Source organism: Paralichthys olivaceus, chromosome 15 (genome assembly GCF_024713975.1).
Source record: "Paralichthys olivaceus isolate ysfri-2021 chromosome 15, ASM2471397v2, whole genome shotgun sequence".
In the NCBI taxonomy this organism is placed as follows: domain Eukaryota; kingdom Metazoa; phylum Chordata; class Actinopteri; order Pleuronectiformes; family Paralichthyidae; genus Paralichthys; species Paralichthys olivaceus.
Window position 1 is genome coordinate 13,768,247 of NC_091107.1, and position 24,712 is coordinate 13,792,958.

General features: G+C 41.9%; 1 protein-coding gene across 14 annotated transcripts in view; it reads right to left on the minus strand.

Moving 5' to 3' along the window:
• Positions 1 to 139: 139 nt before the first annotated feature.
• sipa1 (signal-induced proliferation-associated 1) overlaps positions 140 to 24,712 on the minus strand; it is a 35,725-nt gene continuing 11,152 nt past the window's right edge. For 4 of the 14 annotated variants that reach the window (XM_069510217.1, XM_069510219.1, XM_069510215.1 and 1 more), the window contains 15 exons: positions 18,646 to 20,254; positions 18,162 to 18,286; positions 17,880 to 18,068; positions 16,417 to 16,591; positions 15,997 to 16,100; positions 15,072 to 15,229; positions 14,079 to 14,679; positions 13,719 to 13,993; positions 12,747 to 13,148; positions 11,456 to 11,582; positions 11,213 to 11,345; positions 9,782 to 9,880; positions 9,026 to 9,098; positions 7,532 to 7,610; positions 140 to 331 (listed from right to left, as the gene is read on the minus strand). In XM_069510217.1, coding sequence (XP_069366318.1) covers positions 155 to 331; positions 7,532 to 7,610; positions 9,026 to 9,098; positions 9,782 to 9,880; positions 11,213 to 11,345; positions 11,456 to 11,582; positions 12,747 to 13,148; positions 13,719 to 13,993; positions 14,079 to 14,679; positions 15,072 to 15,229; positions 15,997 to 16,100; positions 16,417 to 16,591; positions 17,880 to 18,068; positions 18,162 to 18,286; positions 18,646 to 19,759 — 3,831 coding nt within the window. In that variant the 5' untranslated portion in view covers positions 19,760 to 20,254 and the 3' untranslated portion in view covers positions 140 to 154. Of the gene's footprint in view, positions 332 to 2,716; positions 5,781 to 7,531; positions 7,611 to 9,025; positions 9,099 to 9,781; positions 9,881 to 11,212; positions 11,346 to 11,455; positions 11,583 to 12,746; positions 13,149 to 13,718; positions 13,994 to 14,078; positions 14,680 to 15,071; positions 15,230 to 15,996; positions 16,101 to 16,416; positions 16,592 to 17,879; positions 18,069 to 18,161; positions 18,287 to 18,645; positions 20,255 to 20,860; positions 21,118 to 23,063; positions 23,215 to 24,712 lie in introns of those variants that run through there. The other 10 variants (XM_069510226.1, XM_069510225.1, XM_069510223.1 and 7 more) reach the window with 7 other exon arrangements.

Sequence of the window (24,712 nt, forward strand, 5' to 3'; positions counted from 1 at the left end):
AATCAGGCATGTTGAGGGAATTTATATCTATGAATGTGTGAATGTGCCATTTAGTTAAATCTCAAGTCTTTAACCATTTCCCCATACACACTGTATAATAAAGTATGATGGTTAGTCCAATCATTTGCTGCAATCAGCAATGCTGTTTTTGTACCTACCTATACTGTTGATGATGATGTGATGATTCAAGTAGTCCATAAAACTTGCTTCTTATTGTATTCTGTTGTGCAGGTGTTGCTTTTCTCGTGTTCAATCTCAGCAGGATGAGATTTTGAAGCTTCTCTTCACCTTTGAGCTCCCACTTGCAGGAAACATCCATCCTGAGAACAAACTAAACATGAAATTATTATTATTATTATTAACACAAATAAGTGAGTCAGTGGTAAAATGGCTTGATTCCAGTACAAACAACTTAGATCAATGACATACATATCTTTAGATTAATCCTTGTATTAACAAAAGTGCTTCATTCTTTATGGCTTTAAAGAATGAAGTAAAACATGTTACATGCTTTGCAATTGATTCTAAAAAAAAAAAAAACGTCTTTCTCTCTCTGCTATGAGTTATTCTGTCTTATTTTCTCATTAAAGACAAAATTAAAAAATATTAAAATGGGGACCTGCTCTGCTGCCTGTGTTGGGAAACACAGACTACATGTCACACAGACACCTTCCAGAAACAGGGTTAAGATTAAGAAACAGCTCTGTGATGCTGTCTGCTAATAATCTACCTGCCAGTTTCCCAGAAAGAGCAAAAGTACACAAACCCCCTTTTGCGTATAAAAAAGAATGTACGGTGCTGTTGGAGTGGCCTGGATAATGTCTGCTATTAAAAATGACCAAAAAAAGGATAAGACATATTTTAAATGAAACAATAAAGGTCAAAGCAGCCTCATACACAGCTACAGCGCCCTGGAGTCTTTAATATTTTCTTTTTTTAATATTTTAAGTCTTTGACTGCAGAGTTTATGACACGAGGACAGGACTGTGATTAATTTATCATCCACTGTCATTGTTATATGAAGTGCATGCATCACTTATTAACAGCCTGGAATCTAAAGGAAACACAAACATGTCACACATGGTTGTTTCATGGCAGGAGAAGAACAACGCAATGCAGGACTCAAAGACGTCTTGTCTTTTAAATTATTCAAGATCAGAATTGGACTTCTTTACAATTGCTTATTAAAAGTTATGACAGTATTGATTTTGTTAAAAATGCATCGAAACCAAACTTTCAGTTTCCCAAAAATGGAAAACCTCAATTCAATTCCATGCTGTGCCCATGTAAAATCAGCTGGTGGGATATTTCTAAACATCAGGAGACCTTCGGATAAATAATTTATCTGCTGTTTGTATCTGCTGATGCGTAACATCGACCAATGGAATCTAACTCATAAATGCTGTGAAGTCTCATTTATAACAGGAACTCAGCAGAGATTTTGCAGACAAACTCACAATATAGGCCTCATCCACATGTTGTGTACATGGAGCAACAGTGGCCATTTAAAATACAACTACCCTGAGTCTAAACACACACACACACACACACACACACACACACACAAGGCCTCTGTATTTACAGAAAACGGAAGAGTCCAACTGGCGTTAAGCCCCTTGAGCTGTGTGTGACACATAGCCCCTAGTGAAGACGTCCTGTGCTCCAACCCCAAATAAAGACATAGGCCGGCGCATCAGCTCTCCTCCTGGTGTCAGGGCAGGGAAGATAAAGTGTTTTTCTGCAGCTAGTGTTTAGGAAAGCCTTCCAGCGGACAGAGCCCTGGGAAATGTTTGTATGATGTTGTCGTGCTGTATTATGATCATGGACCGAGCTTCGGAAAGTGTATTTGTCTTACCTCATCTTGCATCAATTCAGGGAGACAGGAATGTGCACACAATCAGGATTTGAAGCGGCTTTAAATCTGTTATCTTCCTCTAAATCTCTACATGTGTATATGAGATGATGCAGGCTGCTGCTTTTCTTTTTTTGTCAAAGATGCTGCATTTTGTTCAATGTATCTGTGGAGCTGTTGATGTTTGTGGAAGAGACATGAGAAACAGCTGATTGTGATAATAAAGCTGTGGTGCAGATAAGATTAAAGGCTGATTTTGAACTCATAATTTTGGTCCAGAATGAAATATATATGATTATTTGATATAATATCTCAGACTACTGGATGGTTATGAAATGCTAAAGAGATTCAAGGTTCTCAGAAGTCTTTGATGATGTCCTAACTTTTCCTTTTGCATTTTCAATTCCTGCTTAGGATTTCAATTCTCCAAATAAAATAACTCTGCTATGATATATGATGAAATTAAAAAAACTGAATGCAAAGTAAACAGAGAAGTGGAGCTGGAGTGGTGATCACATGTCACCTCTGTATAAGTCGAGTGTCAGGTGAGTTAATGGAGTTGTGTTTCCTGCAAAACCAATGTAACCAATTCAAACTTTCGAGATCTTGTTTGTGGACTTGTGGAAGTTTTTTTTTTTTTTAACTTTCCCTCTGAATTTTTTATTTTTTTTACAAACTGAATAAGGAAAAAAAAATTCACTTGTATTTTGTGTTCTGCTTTTGTCCTTTTTAGGTCATTCAGCCAGATTCAGCTGTTTCTTTCTTGATACTTTTGAACTTTCAAATACCATAAAATAATACTTCTGCATACGCCATTCAACACATTCATCTCAAATTCAACTTGATTTCAACCATCATCAGTCATTTTTAAAGCACCTTTTTCCTTTTAATTCACTTTTAAAAATTATATATTTGTCGGCTCTTTTAACAATCTGTGGTACTCATGGAGCTGTAAACCTTCAATGATGCTCACAACACACATCTATTACCATTATCATTATTATTATTATCATCATCTGTTCTATCAGATCACGTGTCACCCATTGACTTTTCCTTGCGTGGCGGATGAAAGACCAGATGTTGAGATGGTCTGAGAAAATCCTTCATCCGCCACAAAAACAAATAAACACCTCAGCAAGTGCAACCAAAGACAAAGAGAGGAGATCTCTATGATGGACTAACATACATTACATTTTCAGGTAGGCACAAAGTCAGAGAAATATAACACGACCAGTTCTGACCATCCATTCTGAAATAAGAGTTTCACTCATTAAGGCGTACCTCAGGGTGATTTAAGACCTTATTATATATGTACGAGCTGTAGCTGAAATAGCTCAATACTAGAACGACAAGTACAACCACAGTCATAGTTGCAGATGGTATTTTGTCGTGTCTTATCACGGTAGTTGGCTTTCTACAAAATAAAACTAAAATTTATCACCAAGCCTGCCGTCCTTTCTGTCCCTTTTCACATTATTTTTTCCCTCCAGTTTCAACAGCTACAAGAAAATCCACATTTGCATGATTAATAAGTTACATTTTTTTTATACATACACACGTACAGAGGGGGAGCTTGGAAGTTGCTTGGCACATTCTCATGCTTGACCAACCTCCTACAATCTAAATAACTATACAAGACACAGTAAAACAGGTCTTCTCACACTTCTCAAAGTCTCCCTGTCCAGATACGAGGCTTCAGCATGTACAGGAGATGAGACAGATGAGACAACACTCGACTGCATGATCATCCTGCACAGGGAGGACATACACAACCTGATGCACTAAATAACATGGAACAGTTCGGCTGTACATACAGTATCTTCACATACTGATAAAGTTTTAGATTCATAATTTAATCTGTATATACTGTATTTTAATATGCTGGTACCAAGTATTCACAGTGACTCTAAAATAAAATTACAAGAGGAAGTTTGTACAAGAAATAAGAGAGTCCGAGTGACTGGCGAAAGTTTGGCATCCTTTTTTCCGTAGGAGTTCAAGTTCTTAGTCGGGGAGGTTTAGTTTGCAGGTGAGTCAGTTCTGTTTTGGAGTGTTTCAGGAAAGCTGCCTGGGCTTTTTCGTTGGCACTGAGGAGAAGCAGTCCGACTCCTCTGAACACACATCATAGAACGGCGCCGTCAGCCGTGAACACAGAGAAAAAGTGAGGTAAGGTGGCATGGGGGGGGGGGGGGGGATCTTATCCACCTTTTTTTATGTTGAACAAGACATAACCCGGGCAGGCAAAATAAAATACAGTGTGGTCCCTGTCCAGTGCTGATTTCACAATTTAAAAAAAATAATTAAAAGTGCAAGAATGACACAGAAATACACACAAACACACATCAGGTTGTAAGAGTTCACCTACTGTCCTCACCGCTATACCACTCGTAAGCCATACTTCACAATTACCCCCAAAATAGTCACTGTAGACGTCGGCCAAACACTAAAAACATATTTCAATACAATATTCTGTATTCCACTATTAGTCCAAGGTGTTTTTGTCCAGACATGTAAAGCTATTTTTGCGAGTCGAAAATAAAAGCTGCCGTTTGGCATGTTGTGGTTCAGGCCAGCAGGAGATCTTCTACAGTATGGCTGCTACAATAGTGAGGTTAGAGGACAGCTACAGGCATTCGCGGAAGGAATCTGAAGCAGCTTGTTCCTGCCTGTGTCTTCGGGAGAGGTATAAACCTTTTTCTGTATTCCTTCAACACTGTTTTCATACACACTTCCACTTGGGAGAAAAACATGCTCAGTTCATTGTTTTCCAGTTTACATCCCTTTCATTTATGTTGTTTTTTTTAAATGTGTTTTGCCTTAAAAACTCTTTAATACAGTACTACTGAGAAGTGGAGACGGCAGGAGTGGTGGCGATCTTACATAACCGACCCAAAATCGGTTGGCATCATTACGTCTTTTGGAGTAAAAGGCTGCCTACAGCTTTGCCACTGTCATACCTTTTTTTTTTTTACTCTTTTTGTGTTTCATTACGAGGCCTTCCACACAGGCAGCGCCAGGCAGAACTACACCGCAACTACACGTCTGGCAGAGAAAGGAGAGCAATACTACTGTTCACATACATTATTGGTGATTGATATATATATGTATATATACATATATATATACATTTATGTACATATATATATACACATACATATACACATATATATATATATACATACATACATATATATATATATATGTGTACACTTTTGGTCATTTCAGATAAGACACCACTAAACATGCTATACAGTGTCTCTCAGTCAGTCTTAATTGCCACTTTTTATGCAAGTGCTATTCAGCCCAGCCTGTCAAGTATTCGAAGCAAAGTACAGTAAGAGATGCACACATAAAGACGCACACACACATTCATACATACACACACAGCACTCCAGCATTGCACGCCAACACAGCAGCCTGAGAGCTGCTCATTGGTCAGTCTATGAAGGTCATGGGATCTTAAAAATGTCTTTTTTTTCTTTTGTATGTTGATTTGCATACTCCCTCACCAACAGGCAGGATTCAGGACAGAGACTGTGCCAATACACAGACTGAAGAGGATCGGTGTGTGTTTGCCTTTGCAGATATGCATGAACAAATCAAGTGCACTGAGCGTACAGGGACATTGTTCGATTCGCATCTGTCTGCTGATCAGCTCATGCGTTTGTGCGCGGGGCGGCCAAGCTAGCAGGGCTTGTTGACGTTGCACAGCAGCTCGGTGACTTTGATGAGGCGGGCCACCGTGCTCTGCGACTCCTCCTGCAGCCGCTGATTGTTCTGCCTGAGGCTCTGCACCTCGGCCTGCAGCACCGCCTTGTCCTCCTTCTCCTGAAAGACATCGGCACACAACAAAACAAAAGCCGTCGCTCAGATCGCTGTGGCAGGAACGGGAGGGGAGCGACAGGTACAGCGGGTGGCGTTAAGGCAACTAGTGGGCACACATAAACACAGAGCTTGAAATAAAACAACACAAACAAGTGTCGAGAGGCACATCACACTGCAGTGAGGAAGAATACACTCACAATCTAAAAGAGCACAGAAACAGCAAATAAATCACGGAAAAGATCATTTATGTTATGACTTTTCACTGTTTACAGCATTGAATAAAATCAGTGTTGGGATGAAAGAATTCTGAGATTCTGAGAAGGAAGTTGTAATTTTACAAGAAAAAAGATGTAATTTCCGGCTACGTGTCATTTTACAGGGGGGGGTATCAGAAGATCAGTTGGTTGCCTGTGATAAAATGAGGAATATGGAGCATCTTGTTAAGTTATACTTTAGTATAAGTCTCACAAATAACATAATACTTAATATTTTGGTATATCAGTACAGGTTTAGGTATTTTAGGCATCATTTGCATCAGGACTTTGAAAATATTGTGTAAAAAGAAACACACAAACTTGGAGCAAATGGAATTGAGTAGTGGTCGAGTTTATCTGCATGATATTTGAAGAGAGGTAACAATGAGATTGGTTCATGATTCTGGATCCAGGAGCGAAACTGTGGCACGAGTTCTACTTGCTGCTTGTTTGCTAAAGAAAGTTTTTTTTCTTTATTCTGGTAAAGTAATGACTTTATTCTCAAAATCCCAGAAAATGTTTTCATCAACATGGCCCGGATACTGTCGTATAAATTAGTAACTCATCACTTACAATTGTTACAGGGGTGCAACTAAGAATAGAAAAATTAATTTCCAAGCAAAGGAGATGTCTTCAAATCTGTTCAATTAACTGATGATATTCAGTTTAAATTTATATTTAACAGAGAAAAGCAGCAAACCAGCACATTTAACAGGATAAAATAAATAAACAAATGATCATTTATCAGAATCATTTTGTGTCACTAAGCTCATGAATCAGTCTTTATAGACGAAATGACTCATTTGACAAAGATACATTAGATTAAAAAAAAATATGAAAATAGGTTTCAATTCTAATCAAGGACTTAAAGGTACAGTGTGTAGAATTTTGTGATATCTAGTGTTGAAGTTGCATGTTGCAGCTAATACCCCTCACCTCCCCTCCCCTTCCAAACATGAAAAAGAACCTGTGGCAGCTTCAGTTAAAAAAAAACCTCAAAAGGTGTTTAGTTTGTCCAGTCTGGACAAATGTAAAAAACATGGCGGCCTCCGTAGAGAGGGTCCCCTCAATGTAAATATAAAGTATTTCAATATAAAGGACCTTTTCTGGGGTAAAGAAAACTACAATTCATACAATTTAGATGAAACGAACTAGTAAAAACATCATGAGGATTATTCTACATTAAATTGCTGCCAATAGATCCCTTTCACCTAAATCTTACACACTGGACCTTTAAAAATAGAAACAAATCCATGTGATTAAGATGAATAATATTTGTACATACAGAGACATATGCAGTATTGAAAAAGATTCACAACACAATGTCCATTTGTCTGTGATTGACTGAGCAGCTTCATCCACTGAAGAAGACCATGAGCGTGTGTATGTTTGTTTGTGTGTCTCTCTGAAGTATATCAGCTGTGATTAGAAACTGTTGTATGAATGAGATGATTTGTACAAGTAAAAAAAAAAAAAAAGTCTGATCAGAAATTACAATTCCTCTCACTCCTGTAACAGGAGCTTCCTACCTGCTGACTTTTCCTGTGCAGCTCGCTGAAAATATAGTTAGAGAGAAAAGCAGTCATGAAAGTCAAAGCACCTTTTGCAGGTCATCCTGCAGCTTCTTCAGCATGGCCTCCAGCTGGGACACCTTCTCCTCTAGGTGGCCTGGAGAGTCACTGCAACAAAGAGACGCAGTGACACTTCGTCAAAAGCAATCACAGCATTCTGAGGTTTGTAATTGGAAAATGTATAAATAGAAACCAAAGTGTCGACATGGTTTTGTTTGACAGATGGATGTCTTGGTACCTGCTGCATTTTATAGACAGATTTTCTTTTTTTTTTTTTTTTTGTTATATAACTAATTGAATCTAACTTTTATCTAATACAGAGAGAACCTTTTGATTTGCCTGAGTGGCTGCAGAGTCGCTCCAATGCCCTCATCGTCCCCAATGCCTTTTACGTAGCCTGTAATACTCTGCGATCCATTCACAGTTACTGCTACGGCCACCTATCAGACCTATTTTGAGTATAGTCCTCCCATGATGCATTTCGGCTGATTGCAGTTACACGTCATGATTAGACCCTTAAGAGCAAAGCACCAGCCCTCTCCTGGTGATGTGAGAATCATGACAATAATGCTTTTAAAGGAAAGAACAAAGCGTTTCAATGATGCGCTTTCTCTTTTTCATTTGTGCTACAGCACTTAAAGTGATTTGAGGACAGAATTTTCCTGATAGATGTGGCCAGTTTGCCTATGTTTGCATTTATTTAGCATTTTTGTATTTTAATTAAATTGTATTTACTGAAAAATGGAAAATAAGAACATTTATATTTAAATTTTGAGCAAAATGTGATTTGCAAGGTCAGGAAATGGTGCAGTGTATGGAGTGTACTGTTCTGTTCTATTTTAGCATCTTAACATGCCAGCTGAAGCCACATAATAGCAAATAGCAATTCAATTGTACCCCTAACCACAATTTAGCCTTGGATGCTTGTACCGAAAGGATGGGACACGGGACGAGAAAGAAGCCCTGCAATTTTTGTACATTTTGGTGGAGCCAGACAAAGGAGCAGTTCCAGGAATTTGTTGTCATGAAATCAGGGAAGTGATATCTGTGGGTGTGTCAAGTGTGAGGCAGCTTGATTGAGTTTAAGGGGACTGTTGGGCCCCTTGGTAGAGGTGTGTGCTCTTCTGAGTGCTGTTCTAGTTTGCTTTGCTCTAGGATAACACTACTGTGGTATAACTACTACGTGTTCAGAAACAGCATGAAAGAGAAAAAGAAGGAGCTGGGGAACGTATAAAAGAAGAATAGACAGGATTAGGGCGGGAGTTATACAGAAAGATGACTCAGACATGTAAGTGCATTGATGTGCGTGAGTGTGTGTCTGCATCAGAGCTCTCTTTGTGAGGGGGAGAATTGACTCAAACAGTTGGATAAAAGCCAACAAAGTCTGAATAAGAAAAAGAATAAAGGAGAAGAGGACAAATCGAGCTGAGAAGCATGTGCAGTGAATCAGAGAAAGAAAACAGAAAGACTAACGACAGAGACATTGAACTGTCTCACCCTGAAAATACTGTGGAGCAACCCACCTCTCCTTTGAGTCTCTCAGCTTGCCATCAGTCTGGTCAGCTCCTGCTTGTGATGGGTCTCCAGCTTTGCGGTCTGTGATTTTAACAAGAATGTTATGGACATTGTTGCCATGTTTAACAGCAGAGCATAAAATAGTCAAAATTAAAGGGGAGGGTAAAAAGAAGGGGGATATACAAATCATTGTTTCTGCATGCAGAGTCCAGATCAATTACATTAAATGACAAAAATCATATTTGACACTTTCTTAAAATCTCCCTTCAAAACCAATATGATGCCGTCTTCTGGGAGCACTTGATTTTAGGATATTTTTAGAATCGGGCTGCAGCCATGAGAGCTTTAGTGAGGTCAGTCACTGTCGTTGAGTGATAATTCTCAATTCCCACCAATATCAGGGGGATGCACAAACATCAGTACTTTCAAAATAACACTGAAAATACAGCTCCGGACAAATAAGACATGGGATCATTGACCTTTAGAACAGTTTTATAACATGGAGACTGCCATGTTTATTTCATATGTGATGTACAGTTACTGTATTGTTCTGTGTTGTGCATGACCCCTGTCAACTAAAAAACTCAGCTCAACTTAACGAAGGCCTGACTCAAACTTGTCTTTCCAAATTATCCCAAACTGGGAAACCATTATTTTCATGTTCATGTTGAATCAGATAAGAGGTTTCTCTTGTTTTGACCACATAGAAAGCGTGTTGTATTATTTTACATCTATATATAAACAGTATGGGAATCGTTCCTCACCCTCTCGTGACAAAGCCTCCAGGATGCTGCGGCAGGCTGTGGCTAGGTTAGCGATGGACTGCCACTCCTCTTCCGTTGAATCTGTTGTCTCTGAGAGAACTGAGAGACAGAGGCCGTGGTTAATCGATCATAACTCAGTGTAGTGAAGGAGTCAGATGTAGCTGCGTTCATTCTGGAGAACAGTGAGATTTCTTCAGTAACAAAGAGTCACCACTGGAGGGTGCTGCTGTGTTAAATGAGAATGCAGGGACAAGGAGGAAATGTCACGATGTATATATAATGCACCTGCAGGTTTCTATGGTAACTGTTTACTGAGGTGGTAAGATGTTTCTGACATAAGTTAACATAAAGCAAGTTTAAAATAATAGAGATAAAAGTCACAATAAAAGAAAATCGGCTTAGTATCAGCATGTTTTGGTAAATTATTGGATGCAAACTTAATAAAAACATAAAAGAAAAGACATTCAAGATGCTAAAAAATCTGTTAAGTCCTTGAATCTTATTAGTCAGTTTTTAAAAAATCCTGCAGGCCACCTGTGAAAGGACATAAAGTAAACAATCAGAGGCCTCAGCGTCCACCCCCACAAAGATCCAAAAGGATGTGATGAGAGGATGAGTGTGTGATGATGAGTGTGCTCTTATGGCTGTTAAATGATGAGTTTCATAGTCTCTGCAGAGGCAGAGCAGATGGCGGAAGAGGGGTTCCTTGATATGGGGCTGCCTAAAAACTCCACCCCCCCACTACCCATCTGTCCCCCTTTTATCCCAGCCCTGGCAGGGGGTGGCAGCGGAGCAGGGGTGATATTAGATTAGCGGAATAGGGGGCAGAGGGGATGAAAGATGAGGGACAAAGGGGGGATGCAGTGGGGACAGGGGGGAGGACAATGAGGAGAGGGATTTAAGCCAGGAGGAAATTGGGGAAAAAGGAATCGGAGGCTGAAATGTGCTGGATTGTTCCATTTTGGCATCATTCAAGCAGTTGTGTTTGAGGACGGAGCATTGTCCTGAATCCAGGATCGGATTCATAGTTTATTTTTCATCTCATGCTGCTAATATTCCTTTTGTTAAAGAATACAACACATTATTTATGTAGAGTTATTACTTATACAGACAAATGAATATATATGTCTGTATCCATCCATCCAGCCATTATCTGTACAGTTATCCTCAGGGCCGTGACATTGGGCGTACACCTCAGGTCGTCAGAGAACCACAAGGCCATCGTCAATTTAGAGTCTCCAATCAACACTAAACCCAATCTGCATGTTTTTGGACTGTAGCAGGAAGCTGGAGAACCTGGAGAAACCCCACACAGGCACAGGGAGAACATGCAAACCCCACACGCACCACTGCACCGCCCATATAAACATATATGTATGTACTGTATGTGAAGTTTCATTTAATAATCTATAGGTGGAGGGAAGTACTTACTCTTGGTGATGGAGTTATGAAGACTCAGGGCTCGTGAATTTCGCTCGGCTCGGTCTACACACGACAACCGGGAAGATGAGAGAGAGGAGTTGCTGGCTGAAGCCCTGTCGTCACCAAACTCAGCCCCCATGAACTGAAGACAAGATAAAGACAGAGATAAAGGGGAAACGACACTGTCAGCAAGGAGCTGGCGTGTTGTGGGGGTGGAAACCGCTCAGATGTCATGTCGTCTCAGTCTGTCACCTGTTCGTCCTCCAGGGGAACCTTGGGTTTGACGGCCAGGATCAGATCAGGCGTGTTGTCTCTCAGCTCGCCGAGGTTTTCATTGATGTGACGTTCCGGCTTGAGCCCGGCGTTGTCGTACACGTGCCTATCCGCCAAGGAGGAAAGGGAGAGATGTGGTAAAACACAAAGGAAATCTGTGGCTTTTTTTTTTTAATCCAAAGGTCAAAACAGAAACATGCACCGAGAAAAGTAATCTCCAGTATGGCTCAGATTCTGGATTGATTGACATTTGAATTTCTGCACTCAGAAAATGATCTTTCAAAAATATCATATCTGATGCAGCTCAGTCAAATGACTCAGTTGTACTTTGATGAAAAGTCAAATTCATTTAAGCTGCAAAAGTTTAATATTATCCTCATGAATATTCCCTTTATGCACAATGTTCTCTTCAAGCTGATGTGACTTGTTGGTGTGAAACCAACCAGTGTGTTGAAAATATTTCACAGGCAGATATATAATGTATATGCAGCGCAGGTTATTACTTTCTTGTGACCATGATTAAATGAGAGAATTATGCTAAATTCCCCTCAGTGCAGGTATAATGGAAACAAAGGGAAATAATGTGCTTTCTTGTGAGAAGGAGTTAGAGAGGGTTGTCCACTAAAAACCAGAAGGTCAGTGGTTCGATCCCAGCCTCCTTAATTCTGCATCCTAAAGTTTCCTTGGGCAAGACGGATGGTGTTTGATAGAAAAAGTGCTGCATATAGAAGTGCTGTATGAATGAATGGGTAAATATGAATTGTAATGTAAAGCACTTTGTGTGAGCAATAAAACTGGAAAAGCTCAATGTAAATAAATACAGTCCTTTCACTATGTCATTATTGCCCAACAAAACATACAAAATAAAATATATATTATTGAAGAATATAAAGATCTATACTTATATCTCTGGTTTTAAATTTAAAAAGTAAAATCTTTACCAAAATGAAAGTTTCATGATTATAATGACTCATAATTTAAATACCACTGCATTGAGGAAACAGTCACACTCCTTTCTCTGTGACTCAGAAATAACGCAGTGACTCTGAGATTTGAGGGAATTGTGATGAATCAGCTTCAGTTTGAGGATATTTTCTGCCATGTTGGATGAGCTCATGTTCGACTCATCAGCAGTTGTGTCTAGATGGGTTGTCGCAAGATTTCCTGTTGTTTTCATAATGTGAAACACTCTTGTTCTCTATAACACCTCTGTAACTCTCACATGACAGGTTACGGCTGATTGAACAGCAGCATCCGCTTTAACACTCACCCATCACAGGTGTCCCTGAAGGATGGCTGCCTCTCCAAAGAGAAGCTGCGTGTGAGCTGCGAGGCGCTGCCCCCCTGGCTCTGATTGGCCGGTTGGTCCTGCAGTGAGGTGGCCCGTAACAAGGGCAAGCTGGGCGGCGTGAGGAACAAGTCTAGACTTCTCTCGCTCTGCCCTTCATCACACGGCTGCTCTTCAGCCTCTTCGGCCTCTTCTGTCTCCACCTGCACCTCCATTGCGTCTGCCTCGTTGACCCCACCAGCCTTCAGGTCGTCCTCCATTGCCTCCTCCTCGTCCTCCTCCTCTTCTTCCCTCTCGTCCAGCACCCAAGCCTCTCCCGACTGATCCTCGCCAGGCTTGCACTCCGCATCCTTGATGGCTTTCTGGTACAACTCAGAGAAACTTCTGCACAACATAAAACAACAACATACTCAGTCACACCTTTATTTTCCGTCCAGCTCCTCATTTCATGGTCATACATTATTCGGCAAAAAGAAAGATAAAATGTCAAAGCTTCTATTATACTGCTTTGAATTCACTTATCATGAATGATAGTGTCTTTGTTGTCACAGAATAAGCATTTCAGGACTGAAATATAAATAAACCGAGGAGTTCTTTGGATACTTCTGCTGCCAGCTTTTAAATGTTTCTTCTTTTAACTCAGTTTATTTCAATATTGGTTAGGAAGCCTGTGCCAGTGTGATTAAATGCCATTAGGGGATTGATTGGTTGTTAGGCAGCTGATGTGACACTGACTGTTGGCTGCCATCAACAACAGAATGAACTGTGACCTCACAGTGGCACCTCTGTTGTTTTTCTCAACTGATTTGTCCCATTTAATTGTTGTCAACCTCTGCGTCACCTCTCACTGGAACCACTCTTCACTTTCCGCAGCTTTATTCCCATGAGCCCCCCTCTCACCCAAGCGTTCAGTCTCTCCCTCCCCCCTTTCCTCCTATCTGCAGCCTCACCCACCTGCGAGGCTTGCCGTTCTCGTCCGGTGGTATGACAGTGATGTGAATTTTATGCGCCGTGCGCAGCAGCCTCGTCCTCTCCTCAGGGCTCAGGTGAACCAGCGAGTGTCCGCATAGCCGCACCACACGAGCCCACAGCTGCAGACCTCCGCTCTCAGCGTAGCAGAACCGCTGCAGCTCCGTTACAAAGCCCTCCTCGTTCATCAGGAATCCGGGCTGACCGACCCCGTCACGCAGAGGGGTGACCTCCAACGCCTCACAGCCCCTCGTAACCAGCTGCAGATGTGCAGAGAAGTATGGATGATTCAGAAACACATAAACCACTCACTGTATAATTTCTCATCAGGCCACAATCACCCACCTCTAGCCTCTGCACCACCTCACGTATGTCCTCCACCTGGCTTTCCATCACACTGATGGACACTGACTCCCCACGCTCATAGAATATATCCAAGCAAGGCCCCCCTTCCTTAGTCTCTGTCACGGCTTTCCAACCAATGACATCTCTGCAGGAGCAGTTAAACACCACCTTGCGTGTGCACCTCTCGATGAGCACCACTGACTCGGCCGACACCCCCAGCAGACAGGGGAGGCTGAGCTCTCCCGTCTCATCTCTGCTGTAGACCATCACAGCCCACACCAGCGCCCCGGCACTGTGCAACTCTGCACCTTTGGCGCCCTTCAGCTTGTCCTTGCGCTTGCCACCCAGGGAGAGCAGGGGGAACTTGGTGGAGGAGTCGATGGGTGTCGTGGTCACATAGTTTTCCGCCAGGTCCTTCAGGTATTCCTGCCGCGTGCGAGTGGCCATGGAGCGGAACTTCTCGGATTTCTCTGCGCCGTTTTCAGCGTTCACTGCCTTTGCCAGGAGGAAGTCTCTGAAGGCAGGTGAGCGAGGGAATCGGGCGCCCTTGGGGAACAACGGGCCAAATAATGGGATGTCTTTAGAGCGTGTCACAGCCACCCTGGGAAGGAGAGAGAAAAAGAGGAATGACAGAGTAAAAGAGAGGTTCTGTGGAAACAGTCAATCTACGTCTTCTTTGTGCCAGAAACTGTCTCCTAAATTCCAAACATTTACAATGAATCTGCTGCAGCAGTTTTTCCCCCCTGCTACGTCTATAAAGATAGATGTTGATGATATGGAAAGTAAATCTTCTGTAAAATATTTTTTTAAATCTTTCCTTGGAGTTCAGATCTTACCATAACTTTTTTTACTTCACCACTTCCTATGAAGACACTTAGACTTGCCATGAATTCATTACCGCAAAAGAAATCAATAAAATGGGAGCTTAAATGTATAATATATGCCTGTGTATCAATAATGGCATTTTGCCCAGTGTCACAGATCATATCATACCTGTAGTAGGTGTTCTCCGTGCAGGGCTCATGAACCTGAACAATGATGAAGACATGTTGGAAATGGGAGCGGATGGACTTTGGAGTGAAGGGCAGAGCACCTGGCTCCTGGAAAACGATCGTCACAATGTCGTTTCCGATGTGTCGCTTCCTCAGCAACTGACAAGACAACACCAAGACACAGAATTTTATGAAACGGAAAGGCCAAAGTCCCTGTAAAATAAAACTGGGACTGTTTACTGTATTGTAACTGTACTTTACTTAATGTGGGTAGTATGAGCATAAACATTTGATGATTGAATGCATTGTCTTATATAGACCCTGAACGGAGAGGTAAGAAGGAACTGGTGCCAGTGCAACAACAAATGGAAGTCCAAATAAACCATATAATCTAAAGCTGTTAATTGAAAAATAAAAGTTAACTTGTAATTAATTCTAGTTAATTTTTTTGTATCTTCAAGATCATTATGATATATTGATAAAACTTTTATAACTTGAAAAAATGCCACTTCTATCAAATCCATAAAAAATCTAAATCTAAAATCAGAATGAATAAATATAGAAAAACTATCAAATCCCAAAGTTTAGTTTGATATAAACTTTTATGCTGCATCATTATGTCAGGTCTTTGGATAGAGGGCACACAGAGAAGTGACAGGCAGCTTAAGAGGGAGGCTGCACAGTGAATCCCTTCATGGTGGGAGTGAACACTGGGGGGCAGGATATTTATGTCATGCTTGTTGCAGAGCACAGAGGTTTTACCTAAAGCTTTTACTAAAGCATGACACTACGAACAAAGATCGTCAATGAAGCTTGTACCCACACTGCTGCAGATTTAAATAACAGAGGTGAAGCATCTGAGAACAGTTGAACTTGGTTTTGGAGAAAACAAAGGGCAGGCAGGACGAGGAAATCTTTTATTTTACCTGTTGTGTGTTGTTGGCTGTGTAGGGCAACATAGTGGACACATGGAACATAATCTCGTAGTCCTGGTAGCGTGTGTAGAGGGAGTGTGTTCCAGTTGAGTCCGCTGCACAAGACACACAAAGAGACAGAAAAGTAGAAATGAAGGAAAATCAGTCAACATCTCCGGATGGAAACAAAGTGTCGCCGTCAGGGTGAAATCTGCCTCGTCTGCTGTTCTCTGCAGCACAGTGAGGGGAAAACAGCCTCGGAGATAATCAGTAGTCACTGTGCTTATTTGCAGGCATTACTCAGATTACATGTGGCCAGATAGGAGTTATCTTAGGCTTTCAGTAGCGCACTGATGCCCTTCGGATAATGGCCCTGCGACAAGGTGAGATGCAGCCAATAGATCGGGGGCGTGGTGCGTGTTTTCAGCTCACTCTTGTTGTCCAGCTGCGCTCGGTATTTCTCCCAGCCCTTCAGCCGCACCCGCTCCCCGAGCAGATCCAGGAACTCCTCAAATGCCGGCCCGGAGCTCTCGTTGTTGTACATGTCTTCCTCTGAGCTCTGGCCAGCCCGACAGTACATCACCCCGACCTTTCTCTGGAAATTCAGCTGCAACCAGACACAGGCAAGAGTCAAATATGCATGTTTATACCATCTTATCCATCTTTTCATTCAAACTACCAAGACTTTACATATATATATGCTCATCATGCGATAGCTTATGTTGCAGCTCAAAAGGCTCATTTATGTGGTAAAATGATGAACTCCTACGCAGCACACATTCGATTACTGACTCTATCAATGCCCTTGAGCTTTTACATCAGGGTTCAGGCAGCTCAATGCTTCAAATAGAGAAACACTTTGTTTTGTCTATCTTGTTCATTGCTTTTCTGAAGTAGTTCATCTCAAAGCTGCTGCAGGATCCCGTCTGTTGTGGGTTAGTTTAAGTGCTCAGCAGGCTTAGCAATAAAATCATAAAAGTAAAGCTTCTTTTCATGTGAAAATAATAATGATCAACGGATCTATGAGAAATTTAATTTTCAGTTTCTGAAACTTGAAGACTTGCTTTCTTTTCTTTTTCATTTATTTAGTTCAATTTAATATTATGAATTCTTTTACTGTTTTTCTCAGACAAAAAAGGGAAAACCAAGGCAGCAATTTGTGTTTTCTCTTCGAAACAACTGTATATTAAAAGAGATGGACAAACTCATCAGTACCCAATGAGATTAATTCAAATTATAATTCAATTTAATTTTGCTGTATAAAAAAAACTCTAAAAAGTGAATTATGCTCAATAAAACAGAAGAACAACAAAATATGTTTTTTAAATTCTTGTAGTATTATAACTTTTTTTCTTTTTAGATTTTGACATTATTCTTGCAATAGTATATCATATTATAATAGTACCTTCGTTCTTGTAATATACAACTTTTTACTCTTAATATTATGACATTATAAAACATCATAGAAAACAACAGAACAAAGCACCTAGAGACCACAAGTTGTAGAGGCTGAATCTATGGATTATTGCACATAAGCTGTTTTTACACTACATGACCTATTTGACATCAGTAGGTAACATCAGACAAAATCATTAGGTGTAGTCCTACATGCTGAGTGAACAGGAGGAAACTTTAGAGCACAGAACGTAAGAATAAACAGATCTAATAACGTCACTTTGTCACTGAAACACTCTGATCGATCACAGAGGACAGTGGATAAGAGATGTGGACTTCTTTTTTAAAAACTGTACTTGCTTTTAGTTACAACATGTTGGGACTCTTAGTCACATTCTTAGGTGTGACATTCAAATAAATATTGTTGCAATTAGACACTATAAGATAAGATAAGATGTACATGCAGAAGTCTTCAGTGTCCAGCACGTGTCCCTACTCACCCCCTGTTCGTCCAGCTTCAGCAGCGTGTCCCTGACCTTGGGCGAGTTTGAGGCCAAGCGGAGGCAGTGCAGGTTCAGCTCAGGCATGATGAACTCCAGCAGCCTCTTGGGAGACAGGCCCCTGGGGGTCGTGTGACGAGCAGCAGAGGGCACAGACTCCTCCAGGATGGAACCTCGCAGCGTCTTCATCTGAGGGATTCACATTCATCACATTCAGTTAAAATCGATTTTACACACAATGAACCTGAAGGGAGCTCCGAGGCGAGAAAAGCACAGCCGTACCTCTGTGGTGCGAAAGATGATCCTGTAATTGTACTGAGCTCCACTGGATCCCTCCTTCTCCTCTCGACGGAAGCTGATGGCCACCGGACCAAGGCGGTCGTCCATGCCGAAGAAATTCTGGTGTTCTGTGATGAAAGTGGAGGCACAAATACAACTGTGAAGTTTGAAATGGAAGAGCTGCAACTGGGATAGTGTTGGGGTTAAAATGGGACTGTGTGAAATTTATTGGAGTTTAAAAAAAAAAAGAAAATATTAACCTCCAAAGAGTTTGACCAAATTTTAAAACTGAGAACTAGCTTATGAGAAAAATTAAAATCACCTAAAATATAAATCCAGGCTGCTCAGAAATGTCAGACTTGGCAGATAAAGTTTAAAAAATAGTTAAAATGATTTTATCCATTATTGAATAGGGTCACATTGTACTTTTTGAAGATGGAATATTATTCTCTCTATTACTCAGAGAAACAGAATCAGCGACACGTACCTTTCATGTAGAAATATTTGCGATAGTAATGGGCTCCCAGATCTGCATGCCCGATAAAGTAGTTGCTCTTGCCCTGCTGCTGGACGTGACTCTCTCTGGGCTCCTCCAGGACAGACACTGCATCATTGGGGGTCCGCAGGCTTAACCACAGTCCCCGCCGGCCCTGGGATTGACCCAGACCCACCTGCTCTTCTCCCCCCGTCTCGTTGCGAAAGTGGGGGCAGCTGAGCAGCAACTCGTTGTCATTGCCATCCCCTTCATCCAGCAGCAGCGACTGCTCGGGGTCTTCTGCGTTCCCCCCGTTACCTCCCCCGCCCTGTGCAGGTGAGGAGGGGGCGGCCTGGGAGAGGGGCCGCAGCTGGGAGGCGGCCGAAGCCCCTGAGGTGATGTTCTTTTTCCGCCCAATGCTGTCTCTGTTGGTGGCCGCCTCAGTGAGGTCGAACAAGATGCTCTGAACATCATAGTGGGCAAAGTTCCTCACCCAGGCCCCACCCCCGAGATTGTCATAAGGGCCGGGCTGAGGGATCTGCAGGGGCCCTGGTTTGGACTTCTTACCAAGACCCTCAGGCTTTGGTGGCTTTGCAGGTTTTGGGGAGTCCCCTATGGAAACGGACAGACCCCGAAAGAAGCCATCAGGCTCTGGAGGGTTGCCCTGCAGGCCTAAAAGCAGGAAAGGGTCTTTGAATCGAAGGGCACTTGGACTCAGGGGCCCCTGGTCATCTGTGCTCGACTCCTGGACTTGAGTCTGTCTCTCCAGTGAGGACAGGCTGCCGTATTCCCTATGTAGCAGTAGCCCTGAGTCGCCCTGAGCCCCCACACCCACCTTCTCACCAACCACCCTTGTTGCTTTCCCCCCTGCTTTACCAGAGGAGTCCAGGTCCCCAAGGGTTACATCGCTGTTACTTCTCTGCATGATGTGGCCCCGGCCCACTGCCCTCAGATTCAGGCCCGCGCGGCTCGGAGTGAGGCTGTCACCGTCTACTCCGTCACCATCCCTCCTGGGCGGCCACTCCACTACACCCGCTTCCCGTTTGGGGTCAAAGCTGACGGAGGCAATCGGCGGCCGCACATTCTGACGGCGAAACTTGCGGATGAAGAGATCATCTGACTGCATGGTGCCAGGGAAACCAAACCTTCCCTCCACTGTGTTCCAGAGCCTTCTGCCCTCCCAGTTACGTTTCTGTCCTGGTCTCTATGGTGCTGGTGTGAATGAAGATGAAAACCCCTCTGAGCGAAAGCAACGAACACGGTCCTCATTCACACAACTTCAGATGGCTGAACCGTCTCTACACCTGGGCTCTCATAGACGTCTCCGTGAGCTGCCACACTTTGTAGTCGCAATGAGCGTAAACGTAAACGACTGAAGGCAATTCTCGGCTGTTTTTCGTTGCAAGGTTCCGTCCAGTTGTGCAGATGTGTGTTTTGCTGTGAATCCGGATGCGGGATGCTCCTTCCTGTGGCGTGAGGATGTAGAGATCATCACTGAAGCCAAACTCTCTGTCCTCTGTGCAGAAAAGGCTCTGTCAGTATAAGCCCCTCTAACATTGCATCCATTCGCCTGCACTCTTCGTCGCCTGCAGCTTCCCTTTTGGTCTTGTCCCCTGCCCACCTGTATAGAAAAAAAATAAAAGAGGAACGTCTTATTCTCACTCTCTCAAACTGCTGTTATCTTAATCAACATATTTATATTCAGCCCAATAGCAGCTTGTCAGTGAGTACACAGAAAACACTGGCTTTGAAAACAAGTGTTGAATTCCAACAGTAAAGCAGCAAGCCGGTCCGCCATGTGTTTTATTGTTAAGTAATGCCTTGCACCTCTGTTTTATTTCATTATTATTCTTTCCGTTACACACTTTCCGCTCCAAAGTTTCCCTAAATAGTTCCAGACTTAGAGCTCACCACATCCACCCTGCACATGCTCACAATGGACAGTGTTAACACAGGGGAGGGGGCCTTCCTGGCTTACTGACAGTGTGCCAACATACAAGAGAAATAAGCATCAATTATCTCTTACCATCACTCACATAAACACAGTCTAATTGTTTAATGATGCTATGGTGTAATAACAACAGAGACATTATCAATAACTATCAGTATAAGGTTGTAGAGCAGCTGTTAAGACTGTCATTCATTTTTCACTGAGTCAATGAAAAGAGCCAAGTCGTGCGCTTCCTTTTTTTTTTAAGTCCTAATACAAGTTTTCATTCTAACTTACCAGCAAAGTGGATTGTGTGCCATGTACAGATCAACCAGTTCCTGTCATCATTTGTCCCTGATGCCCAGTCCCTGACTAAACTGACGCCAGCCTGCTCGAGCTGGAACCTTTTGTTGCTTCAAAAAGCTACGAGAGGCTTCTTCCTGTCTGTAGCTTCTTTTTTTTTTCACATGCATCTGCTCGCTCGCGTTTGCAGCCTCGAAGAGCAGGTGCAGTCGTGTAGAGCTGCTACCAGGAAAGCCTTTCTCACACACACACTAACACACACACACACACACACACACACATACGTACATTTGAGGAAAGTGAGGAAGTCAAAAGAAATGTTTGTTTTCCTTCCTCGTCTGCTCTCACACTGTCTCTGTTTCATCACAGTGAGAGAACACAGCAATTTTCAGTGAAAAGCTTTTTTTAAACTCATTGTTTAAATTGTTCAATCAGTGGATATTTATCAGCAGTTTTGATGATGTGTGGAGATAATGTGTGCCATGGTTTAAACATGCACTTCTATCATAGAAGATATTCGCTGAGGCTGACACTTGAGGCTGACACTTGAGGCTGCTCTCTGTTACCAGGAAGTGTCACTGAATGAAGATTTAGTCAGTTTATCTTAAAGGTTCTTGGTAATGAACCTTTTTATCTGCTCTTTAAGAAGAGAACATGTTATTCTTTCACATTGTCTGAGGCACACATGATCACTTTCAGCATCTTCTTCTGTCTATTTTCTACTGTAGAGCTCTAAAACATTTATGAAATATGTAGGTAAACTATCATAATTGGTGTGAAGCCACACAGTTCATCCTTGAGCTCACAACTGAGCTGAGATTCAATATTTTAGGAAAATTAAACTAAAAGAAACACAAAATCTTTACACAAAACATTTAATCCCTGTGATATTGAGGCCATAAAACCTTTACTGCAATTCATGGAATATAAATTTGGAAGAGAAAGTGTAACCCCTCCATCTATCAATACTGCTTATCCTTGAAGGTTCACGAGGGGCTGGAGCCAATCCCTGCTGACATTGAACGAGAGGCAGGATTCACCTTGGACAGGTCTGACCCCAGTTAATCAAACCCTCATGTGCACGTTTTGAAAGAAAAATGAAAGAAAAACCCACAAAGGCAGATGAAGAACATGCAAACTCTGCACAGAAAGACTCTGGCTGACAGTGTGGTCAAGTATGACTAAAGAATATGTGGAACATTGGACAAAACATTGAATGAATGAATTGCATTTGTGCCTGAGTTACTGTGAATTTTGATTATGTCACATGTGCTTCAAATGACACAGGGATGCTGCAGAAGTTCAAGTGATGTGTGTCGATGCTTATCTGCAATCGTGAGGCGCAGCGCCATCTGCATGTTTCACAAAGCCTTCAAACAAGTGTGAGCAATCAATTTTCTCTGCTGTCTCAGAGTGGGGGTGTAGATTACTGTTTTTTTTTTTTTTTTTTTAATTAAAAATCGCAGATTGCCTTCATGTTGTTCCAACAGCAAACGGAACTTCCAGGGTCGGAGAGAAGCACTCCTGCTGTCCACCAACACAGCGAGGGTTGAGCTTGGACACTTATCAATCACTGCCTTTGTACGAATCACATGTTCCTGAGCTTCTTAAGACCCCGACCCGTGAATCAGTCGTTGTTTCCATAGTAACCGCTCTGGTGCCACCCTCTCTGGAGGAGGTATCCATTCCACCAGTGTTTTATACCAACCCTGATTTCCTCACTCAGGAGGAGAAATGGTTTTGTTTTTGTGAAATGAGCCCACGACCGATGATATCTGTGTCAGTGACCTTGGTGTTTACTCCTCAGCTAAAATACAACAAGAACAAACAAGACAGAGACATGATGCTGTCGTGAACGAACTGCTTGCTTTTACAAAACAAGATAGTGATGATTGACGGAATAAATTTAGGTTCATTCATATTTCATCTTTAATACCAGATGTTGCATCAAAGGGCCTGGTCACACACACGTAAATGTATCAATAGAAAACCAGAGTACAATTCACATCCACATGATGTGTCTGGTCTTTCTGCCTCTACCTAGTCCTGTGTTATGAAGCTATTTATCATCTGTATTCACCCCTGTGTGAGGCTAATAAACACATTTTGAATCAAAGACAGGAACAGAAAGTGATGGTGTCTAGTTTCAGTCATACAGGTGCCAAACGTGTGAAAAGTAAAACAGTCATTTTCTTACCATTTCTGATGTGCAACATATTCAATCAAATCTTCACCAGGTTGTTAGCAAACTACAGTTAAATATATATTAAATAAAAACATATTAGACTAATTCCAGTGAGCGTCTTTGAACAGAAGCTGACCTCTGTGTGTGTTATAGAGAAGTGTCTGACATACCAACAGAGACATACATATAGACACGTACAAAGCAAAGAGGAACTGCGCTGTTCATCCTTCCAACACGAGACCAGTGAAGCTTCTTCATTTAAGCAACTAAGTCTTGTTCCAAATATCTTTCTTTCACAGGAAAAACATAAAGGTTATTGATACCAAACAAGGTTACAAGCTTTTATCAATTTGACTTGAACTAAACTTTAATATGGTCTTAAAGGTCCAGTGTGTAAGATTTAGATGAAAGGGATATACTGGCAGAAATTTACTATATATTAATCCTAGCAATGTTCTCACTAGTGTGTTTTATCTAAATTGTACAAATTGTTGTTTCCTTACCCTAGAATTGCCCCTTTATATTTAAAAACTTTATATTTACATCAGGAGGGGTGTGCTCTCTATGGAGGCCACCAAGTTTTTTTTACAGTCGTCCAGACTGGACAAACTAAACCTTTTGAGTTTTCATGCAGCTTCCCCACATTCCACAGTGCTGCTCACGCATTTCTCCATATCGGTCGGGTCATGAGATGATGGAAACCGTGTGTGACCTGTGACGTTCTCTGAGCCACAACTCCACCACCACATCGACAGACACACGGCCTCTCCTTCAGCTGGTTAGCAGGAACATCTTAAACATTTTCTATTAAATGGCCTCAGGGAGGATTTACTGACTTTTTTTGGCATGCCTCACATTGCCATGCAGCAGTAGGATGGTGCAGTGGTTAGCATTGTTTCACAGCGAAAGTAGACTCTGGGTTTTAACCTGTCAGCTGGTGTCTGCATGTTCTCTCTGTGAATATGTGGGTTTTCGCCAGTTCCTCTACCACAGCCCAAAGACATGCAGGTTAGGTTAAATGGAGGTGTGTATGGTTTGTCTCTGTATGTCTCCTCTGTGATGGATTGGCGACCAGTACAGGGTTTACCCCGCTTCTCTCCAAATGTCACTGCAGGACCCTCAACGGATAAACAGTATAGATAATGGATGGATATGGGTTGAATTATCACTGATATTTCCATGTGTCATCTTTACTATTAAAGAAAAATGTCATTCTCCTGTCCTTTATCTGCTCTGACTGTTCACAACATGAACCCAGTCATGCATAGTAACTCTGACATATATTCATATGGTCAGACCCAATTTATAATAACAATAATAATATTTGGCAGATTTTGTTATTCATGTGTCAATGAAAAATAGGAAAAATAAAATAAAAGTTCCTTTGTTTTCCTCGACAGACAGACAGACAGACAGACAGACAGACAGACAGAGACACACACACACACACACACACACACACACACACACACACACACACACACACACACACACACACACACACACACACCGCTGATGCTCTCCAGGATTTCTTATTTTAAGATTTAGAGAATCCACTAAAACCATTGGGAGCTCCGCTGCCCTCAGATTCCCTCACGGTACCAGAGCCAGTCTCCGTGCCAGAGAAATTCAATAATGCATGCAGACAGCAGTGTTTATTC